The sequence below is a fragment of the Argopecten irradians genome, chromosome 2, assembly GCF_041381155.1.
Source record: "Argopecten irradians isolate NY chromosome 2, Ai_NY, whole genome shotgun sequence".
NCBI classification, from domain to species: domain Eukaryota; kingdom Metazoa; phylum Mollusca; class Bivalvia; order Pectinida; family Pectinidae; genus Argopecten; species Argopecten irradians.
In genome coordinates, this window is record NC_091135.1 from 34,817,998 (window position 1) to 34,840,481 (window position 22,484).

Genomic DNA, 22,484 nt, shown 5'->3' on the forward strand with positions numbered 1-22,484 from the left:
TGTAAATCCTATAAATCGCTAATAGCCATATAGTTCTGCTTGGATTTTAACCAAATTTGGCCCAGAAACATCCTTGGGGTTAACAGAATTTGTATAAATTTTAGGCTTTGACACCCTTGAGCAGAAAGAGTGGGGCCCAATAGGGGAATTAGAGGTAAATATTCAAATTCCTTCAGAAAAGAAACAATGAACTTGTATTCAGAACATTCCTAGGCATTACAAACCATGTGAGCGATACAGGCCCTCTGGGCCTCTTGTTTAATTATGTCAACTTGAATAAAGGAGAAAAATAGATTGAACAACATATTCACATACGGTTATATATGGGTTAAGAATGTTCCTGGTTCAATATTTCTAAATATAATATTTTAAATTGTAAATGGAACTATAGGCATACTAAAATAACACATGTAGGTATAGGCCTAACATATTATTACTAAAAGGCCCGCTACCTCTCCGAAAGGGCTCTTTATTCTTAAAATTGGAAAGTAAAACGAGATTGATAAGTTTGTAGATTTGCAAAAGTTATTAGCGTTCTGTTAATACTTCAATTGGCAACACATTCTGACCAATTTATTCAAAATAACCCTAATGCTATTTTCATGACGCGGGTCGTATTATGTTTTAGCCGTCGTCCTGACTGCGCCAGACAGCAAAACAGCCAAGTGTACTTCACTGTTAAAATAGATTACGAAGGAAAGCTTGCATTTGTTAAATGTTGAAGCCTTGTGTAAGGTCATCGATAAATATAATTTTCTTACACAGTTAATGTTATTGAAATAATATTAATTCTTTATTTCGGAAAGGTAATTGGTCTTTAATATATAAATAGATATATTTTTTAGGAAAGGATGAGTTGATAATTTCCTTAAAAGTTGGGGTTCAGAAATTAAAAAAAAATATATATGTATAAATGTCGATTCGGACTCACTTCCTTCGGAACAGGGGACAGAACGTCACGACTGCCACGCATGCTTCGTAATTACACTCTGTAGTTGAAAAAATGAAGATATGTATCCTTAATAATCTGTAGCACTCTAATGTAAACAATTTTTTGCTAGATTAGATTTTATTATATAAAGGTATATAACGACTTTATGATATAACTACATCTATAACATATAGAGATAAAATAACTACAGTAGTTAAACCCATGTCCAGTGTCCTACCGTATTGCACTACTCTAGCCTAGCTAGCTAGTAGGCCTAACTGTAGAATCGCCAACTGTTCAGATTTTCAAAATTAAAAAATGAACATTTTTCACTTAAAACACACAGGCTTATACATGAAAATGGTGTCAATGAATAGGATTTACTGTATGACGGAATGATCTATGTTGAACTGAACGTTAACGTTACTGTACTTGGCCTACCAACGATACATGGCTTCGAATTTTCAGTGACGTAGGCCTACCGAAATGTCAGGTCATTGACGGGGTCCCATCTATGATCAAAATACCTCTCGTGAGATATACAGTAGTAAATATACAGACTATATATATCAAGAAAAGTATACTTGATTCTTCAATTGAACATCACGATCCATGTTGAAACGACCGGGAAGACAATGTATATAGAAAATCAGCGTAAACATCGCCAGTTACGCCGTGTCAAAACATCGAGTACATTATAAAGGCGGGACCGTAATCCGGGCAAAAGAATACGGACACTATTGTTATCGCAACGTTTTCGCTACAGAAAATTGAGAAAGGCGCTTACTGCACGGAGTGTTAATTTTATACATTGTCATAAAACTAATCAAAATAATCACTAATATTATCATTATTTCTTAGTTCATATATTCACACTGAATATGTTTCCGATTTATTTTTTCCGGATAAATAATAGCCGTGCCCGATACCGTTTTATGTTATTATTACCGCCGCTGCGATCTCTGGTTCGTTAATTTCATAGAATTTTCTTTTTTTCGGATTGGCCGCATTTGTGTCCAAATTCGACATTTTGCATAAAGATTCAAATTTTTATGTTGGTTCTGTTGACAAAAAATGGTGTTTGGACAAAACTGCGGCCAATGTGAAAACTACGCTTTTTGAAGCCATTTTTGCAAGAAAATGTATAAAAATGCATGAAATGGCCTAAATATATCGTCTTTTAACCCATCTACAAATAATGTAAGTGGAAAATCATCTTTGATTGCGAAAATATCGATACTCAACTCTTTTGGAAAGCTGTGTTTGTGAGATTTGACATTGTTTGAATTTCTATACATTCTGGGGCCATAATTGCCCCTTATTGTACCTACTCCTTTGCACAGCTTAGTTCAACAAACTTTGTGGTTTTCAATAGCTCACTGAAGAAAAATTAACTTGTCAAAACAAATTTTCAATTATGACACACATAATTCTAAATGGTGTATATGAATATGTAAATAATATAACTATGCTAATTTTTATGACTACATTCACAGATTATACACGACAAAGTTGAGAACCCTAAACACAGACTTATCTCCCTGAAAGGAAGAATCATTAACAGTAGTAAACTTCTTATGTATCCTTATAATTACATACATACAATTAAATGACAAGCATCTAGGTTCTTTTAGACATGACAAGAATTTGTTGGTAGATGTATTAAACAGGTGCATTTATGCATAAAATCTATTTTCATGGAATGTTACCACTCACAAATAATGATATAATTGATATTTATCGTTAAACATGAAATTTGCATTTGATTTAAAAAAAAAAATATTTTCCGACTTTTGTCACACATTAGACAGGATAAACATTTGCTTGACTATCAATTGAAAACACCCATTCGTGCAGCTACCATAGCCTCTCGTACATCCACATCATTTTCTTGTTCATTTTAGAATTTATACTGATTACATTTATATAATACTGATTACATTAATACACAAAATATTCATTTTGTGTGAGAACTTATATTTTTGCCTGAATATAAAATAGTGTAATTGAGAATTCGTAAACAGATAAAACGATAAAATGTATGATAACTATGGTACACGTACATGTATCTAGGGTGTCAATCACAGCGCCGCTGACATCTTACTAAATATTTTCATCAACTCAGTTCTACGCTGTATTGAATACAAATCGCTATAATAAATTGGAGTTTTTTTTACACATGTAAAAGATACACATGTAGAAGTTTTTTTGTTTGATTTTTGTTTTTGTTTTTGCTTTTTTGTGGTTTTTTCCCCAAAAGGTCACTTGATGACAGACCACAAATAAAGTTGCACATGCAATACCAGTCTCCATTCTAATTTCAGAAACAACCCAACTACAACACTTTTAAATATTTCATATCTTGTGTAATTAACCGATATTGATAGCATTGACTTTTAAAACAACAAAAGTTCATTCAGAATACAACACACATAACATTCAACTCATCATCACTTCTTATCACGCTTATCATCAATGTGACCATCAATTAATGTCATTCAAATTATCCTCAAAATTTTTTATTAAAATTACACAGTAGTACATTGTAATGCCATTTCCCGATGTACCTCATTTTCTTTCGAACATGACTAGACTCGATACATATGGTGCATAGAAGAGATGCTCAATGTGTACAGGTATATAGTTTAAAGTTATAAATACCTGAACTGAAGTAAACATTGACACGCACTATAAAACAACTGGTAAAAGCTTATTCTGATCAAGATACTATTGTATGTTGTATCTATTTCAAAAGTATAAACTTTTTGCTGTTTTAAAAATCGATGCTATCAATTCGGTTGATTACACAAGATGTGAAATATTTTATAGTGATGTTGTTGGGTTGTTTTTGGAATGAGAATAGAGACTGGTATTGCATGATTAACTTTATTCGTGCTCTGGCGTCAAATGGCCAAATGGGTGCTACAAAAACGTATTCAGGTGTATCCTTTCACGTTTTCGAACTAGTTGCAGCTATCTATATTAAATATAGCGTTTGTTCATCAAATAGTGGGGGTCCGAACAAACAAAGACACAATTTTAGTAAGTAGAAAATTATCTCACTGACCAGGTGGTTTCGTAAGTTTACCCAAGTATTAATGGTTTAGGGAGGGCCATTAATTCCTTAACACTTCAGGTGACAGCGAAAGCCTGGAGTGCATGCTACAAGTTTGGTTTTTATATTACCTAATTTTTACCTTTAGTCGATAGTAAACATTAAATAATTTGATGCCAGACGTGGGCATCACATCTTGTAGTTTTGTTTAGATGGCATTTGTTTGCTTTTTTCACATCATACAACAATCTTTCAAAGAAGATTGGGCGACGCTACATTGTTTCGTTACAAATTTAACCATAGCAGAAAATCATCAACATTCAAAGTCACAGATATACTATTTTCAGTCATAAAATGGCTTGTCTAAATAACAATACTATTGAGTCATGCCGGTCGGAGGGTCTCTGTGAAGCTTACAGTCATCCTCATCACTACCTCTTTAGGATCGTCTGCTTACCTTGATATTAACTTTCAGCAAAAAAATCATTTGCATCTCATAACAATTTAATACAAAGTGAGCAAACAAATCGGCCTCATTGGGAGATGGGGTGTTGAATGGGTTAATCTCCGCGAATATGGACGCCACAATGCCAAAGCTGCCAATAATGATAATACTAACAAAGTTGAAATCATTTCTGTAGTAATTGAATAAATAATGCTTAAGCACGTGCTTTCCCGTTACGAACGAGGGTTTATGTATTAAAAACTTGGTCCCCTTCCCAGAAGGTCAGAGAATCCAGGACCATTAAATTATGATCCTTAAAGGACTTCAAGAACTTTCAATCAGTGAAAAATATTTGATTTTGTCATATCTGGAAGTTATTTTGAAATTCAATTTAATAAGACTCTTTTCGGTCTCTTTGACAGCCCTCTGGGTGTTAAAGTCACAGGGCCTTAAAGGTGACAGCAAAATTTCATTGAATTCGCTCTGGTAGGTTTGGAGAGGAGGTCGAGCATGTATATTATTTACCGACAAACGAGCAAGTGACAAAAGGAGATGAGAATAGGTCACTCCGTCTCAGGAAAACATGTATACAGATAACAAAACATAAAATCAACAATTAAAACGGTCATGTTTATCAGAAATAAAATAATAATCATTTTCCATTGAAGATCAGACATACCATTTGATTTTCAAACTCAGTATTAAAACAACTACTTAATACCAAAACTATAAAATTATATAAAAGAGATCAATATTGTATAACAACGGGAAGTCTTCTACACGACAATCAATTATAACTAACTCAAACAAAAGCAAACAAATCGTGTATCAAAACACCATTAAATTATGAAATCCACGGAAATGTGGTACCAAACGTATTAAATGTTTCTGCTTCAAGGTGCAATTTTAACACCATTCTTTTTTTTTAAAGGCCAACTTCATTTCAGGAGCAAAACATAAAGGTCTCTTAAAAACATTAATAATCAGAAAATATATACCGATGGCCTAAGAACAGGTTACACCACCAAACATATGCAAGATTTCCTCCTTAAAATATATTAACAGTGGAGTTATTTCGCTGTTTTGCCGTTTGGTCGTTTTACATTTTCATTTTAAAATTTAAAAGCCGTTTTGGAAAGGTAGTGGCCCTTTAAGTCTTCTAGGAGATTCGTGGTGTAACATACAGGCAAAAGCTTCACTGATATATCACCTGTTTTAAATATTTTCTGTATCTCATCAATACTTGAACACAATTATGGGCATAGTTGTTAAACGGAATGACAGTCGAATGTACATTGCATAGATATATAAATCAATTATAGGAATGATACATGTAAATATAATTACATTTTATATCATTAAACGGTTCAGTGTTGCCGAAAGCATTTACATATACCAAATGGTAACGTCAGTGAATTGCATTGTTAAGTACATTATAAAGTATAAGATTATACAAAAAAATACAGATTGGTAACTATTCATTACCCTCTCTCATCACCTGGCTGTATGCCACGTGATCTAAAGCTTATTAACACCTGCAGTGTAATACTTCAGTGTGTTACAGGATAGGACTTAAAGACATTTAGCGAAAACAAATAAAATCTTACGTTCAATACATTAAGGTAAAGACCAAGTGCATAAATTAAAATTAAAATTTCAAATATGAAAGACCATTTTCAAGAAAGTTAAATTGTTGGCTTCACAAAGGCGCGTTTATCAGTTTAACAAATTAAACACACATATACTCTCAAAGACTCGCCATTGTCAGAACTTGGTTCACTTTTAAAAAACCCTATATTTATCAAAATATATATCATCTGTATCACATTCAGTACACAATCACCGAGATTGGGGCTAAGTTTAGACAATTTTGCTAGTACTCTTCCACAAGAGATCCCAGAGGGATCTTGGCGCCCACCAAAGAATGATCTACGTCTGACAATAGAAAGAGGGATCTTTTCTCTGCTTTCAAATTTTTACTACATATTACTACATAAGAAATTTGAGAAAGATCTTTTCAGTACTTTCTGAGATATATAACACTAACAAACTTCAATTGTCAAAAACCTGTTGGCCATCTTGTTGACCGATCGCTCCCAAAATGCAATATGCAGGTCCTAGGAGAACCTACATATAAAATTTGAGACAGATCACTTTAGTACTTTCTGAGAAATAGCGTTAACAAACTTCAATTATCAAAATTAAAAATGGTGGCCTGTCGGCCATCTTGTTGACCGATCGGTCCCAAAATGTAACATGCATAATAAGGGACCAAAGGGAACTTGCACATGAAATTTGAAACATATCCCTTCAGTATTTTCTGAGAAATAGCGGTAACAAACTTACACTATCAAAATCCAAGATGGCGGCCTGGTGGCCATCTTGTTGACCGATCCGTCCCAAAATGCAATATGCACAACTAGGGCCCTAGGGGAATCTACATGTAAAATTTAAGAGAGATCCCTTCAGTACTTTCTGAGAAATAGCGGTAACAAACTTTAAATATCAAAATCCAAGATGGCGGCCTGGCAGACATCTTGTTGATCGTTCGGTCCCAAAATGAAATATGCACAACTAGGGCCCTAGGGAAACCTACATGTGAAATTTGAGAGAGATCCCTTGAGTACTTTCTGAGAAATAGCAGTAACAAACTTTAACTATCAAAATCCAAGATGGCGGCCTGGTGGCCATCTTGTTGACCGATTGGTTCCAAAATGAAATATGCACAACTAGGGCCCTAGGGCAACCTACATGTGAAATTTGAGAGAGATCCCTTCAGTACTTTCTGAGAAATAGCGATAACACACTTTAACTACGAAAATCCAAGATGGCGGCCTGGCGGCCATCTTGTTAACCGATCCGTTCCAAAATGCAATATGCACACCTAGGGCCCTAGGGGAACCTACATGTGAAATTTGAGAGAGATCCCTTCAGTACTTTCTGAGAAATAGCGGTAACAAACTTTAACTACCAAAATCCAAGATGGCGGCCATCTTGTTAACCGATCCGTCCTAAAATGCAATATGCACTACTAGGGCCCTAGGGGAACCTACATGTGAAATTTAAGAGAGATCCCTTCAGTACTTTCTGAGAAATAGCGATAACACACTTTAACTACCAAAATCCAAGATGGCGGCTAGGCGGCCATCTTGTTAACCGATCCGTTCCAAAATGCAATATGCACACCTAAGGCCCTAGGGGAACCTACATGTGAAATTTGAGAGAGATCCCTTCAGTACTTTCTGAGAAATAGCGGTAACAAACTTTAACTACCAAAATCCAAGATGGCGGCCATCTTGTTAACCGATCCGTCCTAAAATGCAATATGCACTACTAGGGCCCTAGGGGAACCTACATGTGAAATTTGAGAGAGATCCCTTCAGTACTTTCTGAGAAATAGCGGTAACAAACTTTCACTATCAAAATCCAAGATGGCGGCCTGGCGGCCATTTTGCTAACCGATCGGACCTAAAATGCAATATGCACAACTAGGGCCCTAGGGGAACCTACATATGAAATTTGAGAAAGACCCCTTCAGCCCTTTCCGAGAAATAGCGGTAACAAGAAATGTTAACGGACGGACGGACGGACGGACGGACGGAGGACGACGGACCACGAACAAAAAGCGATTTGAATAGCCCACCATCTAATGATGGTGGGCTAAAAATGTCCTAATGCCTTAAAAATCCTTCTAAAAGAGAATGTCTAAACAAAATAATAAAAAATGTCCTAATTCACTAGACTATCAGCCACGTGAACGTGTCAAGGCAAGACGATGACTTAAATACTAAGAAAAATGTATATCAAGACATGTCAAAGAAACGACCGTGGAAATTAAACGGAACGGTTGTCGGCATGTTGGCACGATTTGACACAGTCATTGTCTTTGGATCAATCATAAGAAGATAGCTTTGTTTTGTGTTCCCGTCGAAAGCTGACGTCATCAACACTCCATCGTCCTCGTCATTACCCCCAGGTTTGGGGACGAACCATGGTTCTGTGAAGTAGTGATGAGGCTGCGCATACATAAGGTCCCCTTCGTTATTGCACACATCCTTTTTTACCAGAGCAAAGTGACTAAAACCCTTCCGATTGTAATTATAAACCAGGCCATATATAAAGCAGTAATTAGAGTGACGATAGTTTTCGTTGATAACTGGAAATTCGAGTTCACCGGCACATGGGGCTTTAGGCCCACTCTCAAAGGTAGTTATCGATACTGATTTTGTCGGCAGATCAAGGGTGTAACGCTTGAGAGTGGGCATCGAGCCAACATCCATGCGTGCTGTGTCATTCAGAAGAAAAGACATCTCAAAGAGAGCAAAACCAGCCGAACTTTTTTGTGTTGGAAGATCCATAACGATTTTGCCGTTTGGTAGTTCAAAGGCGTTTATATGGTGAACGACGAATACGGACTTTGTAAACAGTATGTGTACTATTCCTGTTTTGATTTCTACCACGTAAATAATGGTACGGCCGTCATCGTCCCAGACCATCCCACTGCCAACAGTACATGTCATCATTAAATGCTGCGAATTCATTCTGCATGGCGCTGCAAGTAGAACAACATAGTTTCTAGTGACAGAGAATGAGTGCATGTAACGAATTTCATCTATTTCCCATTCGGCGATCATTTCCGTGGCTTCCAGAGACGTGATCCGGACCACGCCTAACCGATGCTTCATTCCCGGAATTAAACTCAATGCTGTAATAATTTCAAACCTAGCAGATGTTCCATATTCCGGAACTGGATGTGCAGAAGACATTGAGTGTATTGTACCAAAGCTGGGAAATTTAGATTTTGGAACCGGTGGAGTTAAAGATCCTATTGTATTTAAAGTCTGTAGCTCGAATTCGTAGGCGAACCAAAGGTCATTTATAGCTACTGTTCTGTTGCGATAGTTAAATACATTAACATTCATGTTATCCATATTTCTCATCATACACTTCATCCTTTCTATAGCGCTGAAGGGAGGGCTAGGGCCCTCAAACATTATACAGGCTTCCATTTCTTTCTTTTCGAGAGACGAGATATAGGATTTTGATTTTATCATTTTGGAAGAATAAAACGCAGACCCGTCCCCGGGAAAATTCCAGCTATGTAATTTTGCATATCCGTCCAAATAGCTCAAGAATTTCCTAGTTCCCATCTCCATCTGCCCGGGTCCATTTCTGACCTGTAAATATATCAATATGGTAATATTGCATTGCTTACGTAATCATTCTTTCCATCAAAAAGTTGTCAATTGTAACAACGGTCTGTATTTCCTCCCTACATTGTAACTGAATTTCATAATTAATCATTTATATGGCACACATAACTTTAAACAAATATATATGATAGCTAAAGCGACTGCATATTTCAAAGAATCAGCGGTACGCACCAATTAAACGTACATAGTTTTATGTTGATAGATAAACATTGTATATTTTGGAGGTAATCATTCTGGGTAGGACGTGTTCAGTAACATACATAGAAATCACTGACAGATTTTATACCTACTATCAATAACAATGAAACTTACCAAAACCCCACGAAGCCACTTTGGTAAAGGATGGTGAAACTTAATGGGAATGTTCTCATATGGTTTGTTGTTCGTCATAAACAAGTCTTCGAAGCCAGGATCATAATTATCTGACGGTGATGCAGCAATCAGTTCACAGAGACAGCAAAGGATAAGAGGAATAACCATGGTAACAATCAAATTTCGCAGCGACATTTTTCAGATTCCAAATGGTTAAAATTGTGTTAAAGATCGACACTCAATGAATTAGTATGAGATTAAGGACTACATATTGACGCAAATCAGTTCTGGGAAGAATCGAAAAGTCAAAAATAGTAGAGGTGTTTTAATGTAGTTTTCTCAAGTGCATCGATGACTAGATCCCTTTGTCGTCTTAGTTAGCAAAATGTTGGTTTCTGTGATAGTTGCGCCTGAAACATAAAAAAAAGAATTATTCATTTCGAAAAAAAGATAAATTGAAATATGCTATCTGAAAACTGATCATGATATCAAAGTAGTTTAATAAAACATAATCAAAGGTTAAAACGTTCTTCGAGTGTTCAAGTCAACGATTTTTTTACTGATATTTAAGTATTAAACTGTCTTCCTGTAGCATCTATGGTCGATATAGATGCCAGAGCTTTGCGACAACCTTCATAATGCGCGCTATTAATGCGATAGGTGATGATTCTGAAGATACAGCAATGGACTGATTTATATGATAATTTATATCAAATAAGAGTACTGCTTCTCATAGCTAATAAAACATTAAAGCAGGCATACATATATATGATTGATGATAAACCTAGATCTGAAAATCCAAGCGACATCATGCCTTCATGATAAGGTATAAGTAGATTGTAAATTCCACAATAATTTTTCAGACATAATTCACAAAATAGCAAATAAAGAAAAACAACGAAGATGCATCTGATAAGTGTAAACAAATTGCCACTGATGTGACAATCGAGCGTCGTTGCGCATGTCTCTGCATATGCAATTATTATAATTCATGATGTATCATGTTTGTGCAATACATTTATTCATAAAAGATTTGAACAGAAAAGTTCCCTTGTCTTCTTTTTAAATATGTCCTCAGTATTTTTGTTGGTTTTTTTTCTGTTAGATTTTTTAATCGGTTTTGTTTAAGTATTTCTCTATTTCTCTATCCTTTTTACTATATCTGGAAGTGTCGACTAGTTTTTGCTAGAATATATCAATTAATCTTAATTTCTTCGTAAATAATGTATATACAACGTACAAACATATACAGTTTGTGTACATGTATCAGTGTTTAGTAATCACAACGATTTCCATGCATTATTTTTTATTTTTTTTTATTTTTCCAATATACTTTTGCAGTAAGCCGTATTAACTCTTTTTGCCAAATATCAGTTGAAAAAGGTTTTTCATGTACAAATTATATTGACACTTTCTACAACTTGTAAAACTGTTTCAAAGAGAACATAATTTGATAATTTTGATAATTGAATAGAATGAGAGAAGTTTTTGGTTGTTTTTGGATTTTTTTTATTTTATTTTTGTTAAACGAAATTTTGAAAATAGATCATGAAGTCAAAGGTTTCCAAAAGTCTATTTTTTTAATTATGAGATTAATGAAGGATTTTGAGCACAAACAATAACTGGATCACAATCTCAGTGTTGTTTTTTAACATTATTTTCATAATTTCGATTAAAAATATTTCAAGTGAAGTTACTTTTTTCCACTAATAAAAATGATATGTTACAAACCTGCTTATCAGATCACACGTTCTATATGAAGTATTTTCTTATCCATATAAAAAATCAATAATTCAGTTTGAACCGTTACCTATACACCACATCCACAACCACGCATCCTCAAGCTGAAAGTTTAATATCAGCCGTGATCTGTGCGTGCCTGTGAAATACACATACACAAGATTGTGCATGATCTATTTATATCGGCCAATCAAAATGTTCTCGGCCAAATGCACTACATCTGCTAGTAGTACAAAAATACAATTAACGTTCAAAATCAAGCTGGTATCTAATCCATCAGTAGAGATTAGTTCAAGATAAAATAATATAGGGATGGCTATTCAGACTTGAAATCGCAGTTACCGGCTGTTATTAGATTAGGAGAAGTGTTTTAGCTTGTTCAACTTGCTAGCATGTAAAAATTATAGTGAAAAAGTGTAAAAGTTGTTTTCAAAATAGCTTTTTTAGAATTAATAATAAAAAGCAACGTGTCAGGTGGGATTTATGTGCAATATTGAAGCATGGTCAACGCATAATAACGCTTAGCCGAATATGTCCCTACATGGTCCACGCTTACATATAATAACGCTTAGCCGAATATGTCCCTACATGGTCCACGCTTATACATGTAATAACGCTTAGCCGAATATGTCCCTACATGGTCCACGCTTATACATGTAATAACGCTTAGCCGAATATGTCCCTACATGGTCCACGCTTATACATGTAATAACGCTTAGCCGAATATGTCCCTACATGGTCCACGCTTATACATGTAATAACGCTTAGCCGAATATCTCCCTACATGGTCCACGCTTATACATGTAATAACGCTTAGCCGAATATGTCCCTACATGGTCCACGCTTATACATGTATTAATGCTTAGCCGAATATGTCCCTACATGGTCCATGCTTATACATGTAATAACGCTTAGCCGAATATGTCCCTACATGGTCCACGCTTACATGTAATAACGCTTAGCCGAATATGTCCCTACATGGTCCACGCTTACATGTAATAGCGCTTAGCCGAATATGTCCCTACATGGTCCACGCTTACATGTAATAACGCTTAGCCGAATATGTCCCTACATGGTCCACGCTTACATGTAATAACCATGTAGGGATATATTCAGCTAAGCGTTATTACATGTATAAGAGTGGACCACGTAATGAAATATTTCAGCTAAGCGTTATAACATGTATAAGAGTGGACCATGTAGGGACATATTTGGCTAAGCGTTAACATGTAATAGCGCTAAGCCTACACGCTTACATGTAATAACGCTTAGCCGAATATGTCCCTTCATGGTCCACGCTTACATATAATAACGCTTAGCCGAATATGTCCCTACATGGTCCACGCTTATACATGTAATAGCGCTTAGCCGAATATGTCCCTACATGGTCCACGCTTACATGTAATAACGCTTAGCCGAATATATCCCTACATGGTCCACGCTTATACATGTAATAACGCTTAGCCGAATATGTCCCTACATGGTCCACGCTTACATGTAATAGCGCTTAGCCGAATATGTCCCTACATGGTCCACGCTTACATGTAATAACGCTTAGCTGAAATATGTCCCTACATGGTCCACGCTTACATGTAATAACGCTTAGCCGAATATGTCCCAACATGGTCCACGCTTATACATGTAATAACGCTTAGCCGAATATGACCCTACATGGTCCACGCTTACATGTAATAATGTTTAGCCGAATATGTCCTTACATGGTCCACGCTTAATAACGCTAAGCTGAAAAATGTCCCTACATGGTCCACGCTTACATGTAATAACGCTTAGCCGAATATGTCCCAACATGGTCCACGCTTATACATGTAATAACGCTTAGCCGAATATGACCCTACATGGTCCACGCTTACATGTAATAACGCTTAGCCGAATATGTCCCTACATGGTCCACGCTTACATGTAATAACGCTTAGCCGAATATGTCCCAACATGGTCTACTCTTATACATGTAATAACGCTTAGCCGAATATGTCCCTACATGGTCCACGCTTACATGTAATAACGCTTAGCCGAATATGTCCTTACATGGTCCACGCTTAATAACGCTAAGCTGAAAAATGTCCCTACATGGTCCACGCTTACATGTTATACCACCTAGCTGAATATGTCCCTACATGGTCCACTCTTACATGTGATAACGCTTAGCCGAATATGTCCCTTCATGGTCCACGCTGACTTGTGATAACGCTTAGCCAAATATGTCCCTACATGGTCCACTCTTATACATGTTATAACGCTTAGCTGAAATATTTCATTACGTGGTCCACTCTTATACATGTAATAACGCTTAGCTGAATATATCCCTACATGGTCCACTCTTACATGTAATAACGCTTAGCCGAATATGTCCCTACATGGTCCACGCTTACATGTAATAACGTTTAGCCGAATATGTCCCTTCATGGTCCACGCTTACATGTAATAACGCTTAGCTGAATATGTCCCTACATGGTCCACGCTTACATGTAATAACGCTTAGCCGAATATGTCCCAACATGGTCCACGCTTACATGTAATAACGCTTAGCCGAATATGTCCCTACATGGTCCACGCTTACATGTAATAACGCTTAGCCGAATATGTCCCTACATGGTCCACGCTTATACATGTTATAACGCTTAGCCGAATATAACCCTACATGGTCCACGCTTATACATGTAATAAGGATTAGCCAAATATGTCCCTACATGGTCCACTCTGATACATGTTATAACGCTTAGCTGAAATATGTCCCTACGTGGTCCACTCTTATACATGTAATAACGCTTAGCCGAATATGTCCCTGCATGGTCCACGCTTACATGTAATAACGCTTAGCTGAATATGTCCCTACATGGTCCACGCTTATAGTTGTAATAACGATTAGCCGAATATGTCCCTACATGGTCAGTGCTTACATGTAATAACACTTAGCTGAATATGTCCCTACATGGTCCACGCTTACATGTAATAAAGCTTAGCCGAATATGTCCTTACATGGTCCACGCTTGATAACGCTTAGCTGAAATATGTCCCTGCATGGTCCATGCTTACATGTAATAACGCTTAGCCGAATATGTCCTTACATGGTCCACGCTTAATAACGCTTAGCTGAATATGTTCCTGCATGGTCCAAGTTTACATGTAATAAGGTTTAGCCAGATATGTCCCTACATGGTCCACTCTTATAGATGTTATAACGCTTAGCTGAAATATGTCCCTACGTGGTCCACTCTTACACATGTAATAACGCTTAGCCGAATATGTCCCTACATGGTCCACTCTTATACATGTTATAACGTTTAGCCGAATATATCCCTACATGGTCCACGCTTAATAACGCTGAGCCGAATATGTCCCTTCATGGTCCGCATTTACAAGTAATAACGCTTAGCCGAATATGTCCCTACATGGTCCACGCATACATGTAATAACGCTTAGCCGAATATGTCCCTGTATGGTCCGCACTTACATGTAATAACGTTTAGCCGAATATGTCCCTACATGGTCCACGCTTACATGTAATAACGCTTAGCTGAATATGTCCCTACATGGTCCACGCTTACATGTAATAAAGCTTAGGCGAAATATGTCCCTACATGGTCCACGCTTATACATATAATAACACTTAGCTGAAATATGTCCCTACATGGTCCGCGCTTAATAACGCTTAGCTGAATATGTCCCTGCATGGTCCAAGTTTACATGTAATAACGCTTAGCCGAATATGTCCCTTCATGGTCCACGCTTACATGTAATAACGCTTAGCTGAATATGTCCCTACATGGTCCACGCTTATACATGTAATAACGATTAGCCGAATATGTCCCTACATGGTCCTCGTATACATGTAATAACGCTTAGCTGAATATGTCCCTACATGGTCCACGCTTATACATGTAATAACGATTAGCCGAATATGTCCCTACATGGTCTACGCTTACATGTAATAACGCCTAGCGGAATATGTCCCTACATGGTCCACGATTACATGTAATAACGCTTAGCTGACATATGTCCCTGCATGGTCCACGCTTACATGTAATAACGCTTAGCCGAAATATGTCCCTACATGGTCCACTCTTATACATGTAATAACGCTTAGCTGACATATGTCCCTACATGGTCCACTCTTATACATGTAATAACGCTTAGCCGAATATGTCCCTACATGGTCCACTCTTATACATGTAATAACGCTTAGCTGACATATGTCCCTGCATGGTCCACGCTTACATGTAATAACGCTTAGCCGAAAATGTCCCTACATGGTCCACTCTTATACATGTAATAACGCTTAGCTGACATATGTCCCTACATGGTCCACTCTTATACATGTAATAACGCTTAGCCAAATATGTCCCTACATGGTCCACGCTGACTTGTGATAATGCTTAGCCAAATATGTCCCTACATGGTCCACTCTTATACATGTTATAACGCTTAGCTGAAATATTTCATTACGTGGTCCACTCTTATACATGTAATAACGCTTAGCTGAATATATCCCTACATGGTCCACTCTTACATGTAATAACGCTTAGCCGAATATGTCCCTACATGGTCCACGCTTACATGTAATAACGCTTAGCCGAATATGTCCCTTCATGGTCCACGCTTACATGTAATAACGCTTAGCTGAATATGTCCCTACATGGTCCACGCTTACATGTAATAACGCTTAGCCGAATATGTCCCAACATGGTCCACGCTTACATGTTATAACGCTTAGCCGAATATGTCCCTACATGGTCCACGCTTACATGTAATAACGCTTAGCCGAATATGTCCCTACATGGTCCACGCTTATACATGTTATAACGCTTAGCCGAATATAACCCTACATGGTCCACGCTTATACATGTAATAAGGATTAGCCAAATATGTCCCTACATGGTCCACTCTGATACATGTTATAACGCTTAGCTGAAATATGTCCCTACGTGGTCCACTCTTATACATGTAATAACGCTTAGCCGAATATGTCCCTGCATGGTCCACGCTTACATGTAATAACGCTTAGCTGAATATGTCCCTACATGGTCCACGCTTATAGTTGTAATAACGATTAGCCGAATATGTCCCTACATGGTCAGTGCTTACATGTAATAACACTTAGCTGAATATGTCCCTACATGGTCCACGCTTACATGTAATAAAGCTTAGCCGAATATGTCCTTACATGGTCCACGCTTGATAACGCTTAGCTGAAATATGTCCCTGCATGGTCCATGCTTACATGTAATAACGCTTAGCCGAATATGTCCTTACATGGTCCACGCTTAATAACGCTTAGCTGAATATGTTCCTGCATGGTCCAAGTTTACATGTAATAAGGTTTAGCCAGATATGTCCCTACATGGTCCACTCTTATAGATGTTATAACGCTTAGCTGAAATATGTCCCTACGTGGTCCACTCTTACACATGTAATAACGCTTAGCCGAATATGTCCCTACATGGTCCACTCTTATACATGTTATAACGTTTAGCCGAATATATCCCTACATGGTCCACGCTTAATAACGCTGAGCCGAATATGTCCCTTCATGGTCCGCATTTACAAGTAATAACGCTTAGCCGAATATGTCCCTACATGGTCCACGCATACATGTAATAACGCTTAGCCGAATATGTCCCTGTATGGTCCGCACTTACATGTAATAACGTTTAGCCGAATATGTCCCTACATGGTCCACGCTTACATGTAATAACGCTTAGCTGAATATGTCCCTACATGGTCCACGCTTACATGTAATAAAGCTTAGGCGAAATATGTCCCTACATGGTCCACGCTTATACATATAATAACACTTAGCTGAAATATGTCCCTACATGGTCCGCGCTTAATAACGCTTAGCTGAATATGTCCCTGCATGGTCCAAGTTTACATGTAATAACGCTTAGCCAAATATGTCCCTTCATGGTCCACGCTTACATGTAATAACGCTTAGCTGAATATGTCCCTACATGGTCCACGCTTATACATGTAATAACGATTAGCCGAATATGTCCCTACATGGTCCTCGTATACATGTAATAACGCTTAGCTGAATATGTCCCTACATGGTCCACGCTTATACATGTAATAACGATTAGCCGAATATGTCCCTACATGGTCCACGCTTATACATGTAATAACGATTAGCCGAATATGTCCCTACATGGTCCTCGTATACATGTAATAACGCTTAGCTGAATATGTCCCTACATGGTCCACGCTTATACATGTAATAACGCTTAGCCGAATATGTCCCTACATGGTCCACGCTTACATGTAATAACGCTTAGCTGACATATGTCCCTGCATGGTCCACGCTTACATGTAATAACGCTTAGCCGAAATATGTCCCTACATGGTCCACTCTTATACATGTAATAACGCTTAGCTGACATATGTCCCTACATGGTCCACTCTTATACATGTAATAACGCTTAGCCGAATATGTCCCTACATGGTCCACTCTTATACATGTAATAACGCTTAGCTGACATATGTCCCTGCATGGTCCACGCTTACATGTAATAACGCTTAGCCGAAATATGTCCCTACATGGTCCACTCTTATACATGTAATAACGCTTAGCTGACATATGTCCCTACATGGTCCACTCTTATACATGTAATAACGCTTAGCCAAATATGTCCCTACATGGTCCACGCTTACATGTAATAACGCTCAGCCGAATATGTCCCTACATGGTCCACTCTTATACATGTAATAACGCTTAGCCGAAATATGTCCCTACATGGTCCACTCTTATACATGTAATAACGCTTAGCCGAAATATGTCCCTACATGGTCCACGCTTATACATGTAATAACGCTTAGCTGACATATGTCCCTACATGGCCCACTCTTATACATGTAATAACGCTTAGCTGACATATGTCCCTACATGGTCCACTCTTATACATGTAATAACGCTTAGCCAAATATGTCCCTATATGGTCCACGCTTACATGTAATAACGCTTAGCTGACATATGTCCCTACATGGTCCACTCTTATACATGTAATAACGCTTAGCTGAAATAAGTCCCTACATGGTCCACGCTTACATGTTATAACGCTTAGCCGAATATGTCCCTACATGGTCCACTCTTATACATGTAATAACGCTTAGCCGAATATATCCCTACGTGGTCCACTCTTATACATGTAATAACGCTTAGCCGAATATATCCCTACATGGTCCACTCTTATACATGTAATAACGCTTAGCTGAAATATGTCCCTTCATGGTTCACGCTTACATGTAATAACGCTTAGCTGAATATGTCCCTACATGGTCCACGCTTACATGTAATAACGCTTAGCCGAATATGTCCCAACATGGTCCACGCTTATACATGTAATAACGCTTAGCCGAATATGACCCTACATGGTCCACGCTTACATGTAATAACGCTTAGCCGAATATGTCCCTACATGGTCCACGCTTACATGTAATAACGCTTAGCCGAATATGTCCCAACATGGTCTACTCTTATACATGTAATAACGCTTAGCCGAATATGTCCCTACATGGTCCACGCTTACATGTAATAACGCTTAGCCGAATATGTCCTTACATGGTCCACGCTTAATAACGCTAAGCTGAAAAATGTCCCTACATGGTCCACGCTAACATGTTATACCACCTAGCTGAATATGTCCCTACATGGTCCACTCTTACATGTGATAACGCTTAGCCGAATATGTCCCTACATGGTCCACGCTGACTTGTGATAACGCTTAGCTGACATATGTCCCTACATGGTCCACTCTTATACATGTAATAACGCTTAGCTGACATATGTCCCTACATGGTCCACGCTTACATGTAATAACGCTTAGCCGAATATGTCCCTACATGGTCCACTTTTCATGTAATAACTCCTAGCTGAAATATGTCCCTTCAGTGAAAGGTATTCTCAGACAGAACCGTCAATAAAAGCTTTAAAGATTTTGTTTTGAACATTTTATCTGATAGGCTGTTCGTTTACTTTAATCGTAGATTTGTATCAATGCTCGCGTCAGGTTAGCATGAAGAAATTACCTGTGTATGGATCGAAATAGGACCTAACATTTACATGTAGATAGTGACACTGCTGCCTTAATGTAAGCGGTATTTGTACTTATGTATAAAATTTACTAATATTGCCCCTTTCTCCGTTATAATCTTTGCTGTAATGCCAGGACCCCTGTCAATAATGTAGCATGTTGGTCTTAAAGTCTCAAAAAACGGAAATGCTTTTATTTGAAATATGGCTATCAAGCTAACTATCCCAGTGTTTACATTTGTAGAGGTCAATACACTAAGTGACCAACGGACAAAGTATACGGCCACTGACCTTAGTGGTCAAGTTCATAGTTTTGTGTAAGCGGGCAGATTAACCACAATCGATAGCAGCACCTGTGTGTGTGCATTGTGTGGCCTTGGGTTTCAGACTGACCATGACCACGCAGTCTTGACCTCGAGTCAACATTTTTGTAGTGTCTGAACGTACAAGAGGTATACGTTACTGTATACACGATTCCCGCTCCTACGCCACAGCTGTGAAATTCACAAGTGTAAATGTATAAGGCAGGCTAAATCTCCCCAAACAAATACACAATGGTCAGTTATCGACATGTGCTATCACATCTCGTATCGTTTATTCACCACATTACATGTCTAATCGACTTATTTTGTTAACAAGTAACTTCCACAGAAAATTCCCTCAAAAACCTTATTTCTTGGAGTAATTTCCGATCACCACATATTTGAGACACAAAACATGTAATGTATACCAAGATGACATAACTTAACAGTAAATGTTTATGATAACCTATCATTTTTTCGGGTACTTCCATTCAGCTCACAACGATCTGCTGTTTGTTTTTTTATTTTGTTCATCGGGTCATCAGGTAAAGGTTTTTTTTTAAGAAAGTGGAAAAGTACCAAGGAAAAATCTACGACCAAATTTTTGGCACTATGTGATCTACCACATAGTTATTAATTAAACTCGTCTGACAATATGAAATATATTGTCAGACGAGTTTGATACCTACGGACTACCATTGTGATGTAAAATAAGGATTCTTTTGTCTTTGGTAGTATATCTGTGCAAAAGTAATTATATTTTCTGTACGGCCTGATTACGCATTAAATTAAAACAATTTGTCATAGGCATTGTGTCTGCATATAATAGGTGCCCGGGTTAAAACCAAATGCATACAATGTTTCTAAGAAAGTACTATGTGCGAATGTAAGGGCATGGATGAATAAAATTACATATCTAGCAAGTAACGAAGTGCTCTTTGTGAATGCAAGTACAAATCGATTATAAATCTAGAGCAAATTAGAAAATACATGTGTGAAAGTGTCAATAAAAGGCGTGGGCGATGAAAATGTACGGCACAATATGTCGATGCAAAAATGAATAAAATGCATCAATATATGCATATATAATATACATATGTTGTCGAAAAAGTAATTAAAAAATGAAAAGAATAAAATCATATTTAGAATGATTTACGAGTTGTCTTTGATACACAGAATATACGAAGCAATTTGATCATCGATTTGCAAAGCGCCTCGTATGAAATGCACAATCACAAAATCATATGCGTGCATGAGAATTGATGAAAGCACGCAGAGCGCGGTGTCGTCGGCTATTGTGAGGTTGCCCGGTATCCATGAACTCTCTGCACTGTGACTATCAACATAAATATGTGGTCAAGAGTCTTATGCTATCAATCATATAGTATTAAATCCCTCGGCAGAAAAGAATACACAGAATTTATCACCAGAAGTAAACTGTCAAATAATGACGCCACTGAATTCAACATGGCGACAAAATCTTATCTGTGTCTGTTGACAAAAAGTGAAAAGTGTACACGCGCGCGCGAAGGCGCAGACGACACCGTTGACGTATCTCCTTAAAGGGACAATTCACTCACGCTAATTCTTGTACATAACCAAGAAGCAAAATATGGCATATAAATGTATTGTTCTACATTTCTTATGAAACATATAACATAAGATATTGACAAATTCCACGTCATTGTTTAGTATTTTAATTGATACCGTTGTAATTACAAATCGTTGATCAATACGATTAAGCAGGTACAATATGTACGCTGTACCAATATCCGAGCCAAAGTCACGCACGTTAAACAAATGAACTACATAACCACTGTGGAGGTGATATAATGATTTTTTAGGCAAGACAATTCACCTAATAAGGTAAACACACTTCTGTCAGAGCGATTTGAGCTGTTCTAGACAAAAGTAGCATTACTCTACGAGCAAGGGACTGGGTTCGGCATACAAGATATTCGACCACAATGTGTAATGGCGGACATCGAGTGAGTTTGAACATTTCACATGCATTTCACTACCATGGGATTTTCTGACATATCACAGTCAAACTGACTGATCTAATTTCCATTAGAACTGGGGGTTTTCCGATATATATACAAATTTTAATGTTCTCGTAGAATGAATTGTCCCTTTAATACTAAATGTTGCGAGACTTACCTTTCGTCTTGGGAACTGTAAATATATTATTGCATGTCACAGACTAGCATCCGTTAGGAACTCCTTGTGAGCATTAATTTAGTTATGAGGAATGCTGCATTGCGGTAAAACCTGGACTCCATCTGCCACACAAACGCGATATACATGTATACACACACACACACATCAAACGCGCTATTTAAACACACACCAACAACATTGTAAAGGGAGGGAGATCCCTTGACCAATCGTTTTCCAGCTGACCGAGTCATGACAAATGAGTTTCGCCACAATAGGGCGTTG

General features: G+C 37.6%; 1 protein-coding gene across 2 annotated transcripts; it reads right to left on the reverse strand.

The window, feature by feature from the left end:
• Positions 1–5,042: 5,042 nt before the first annotated feature.
• Positions 5,043–22,481, reverse strand: LOC138315275 (beta,beta-carotene 15,15'-dioxygenase-like). 2 transcript variants are annotated; one of them, XM_069256163.1, is made up of 3 exons: positions 22,203–22,481; positions 9,957–10,366; positions 5,043–9,608 (listed from the first exon to the last, which is right to left on the reverse strand). In XM_069256163.1, the coding sequence occupies exons 2-3, from the start codon at positions 10,149–10,151 to the stop codon at positions 8,235–8,237; spliced, it is 1,569 nt and encodes a 522-aa protein (XP_069112264.1). In that variant the 5' UTR covers positions 10,152–10,366; positions 22,203–22,481; the 3' UTR covers positions 5,043–8,234. The 2 variants fall into 2 exon arrangements, with proteins under 2 accessions (XP_069112264.1, XP_069112265.1); XM_069256164.1 differs by lacking the exon at positions 22,203–22,481 and having other exon boundaries at positions 9,957–10,557.
• Between the last annotated feature and the right edge of the window lie 3 nt (positions 22,482–22,484).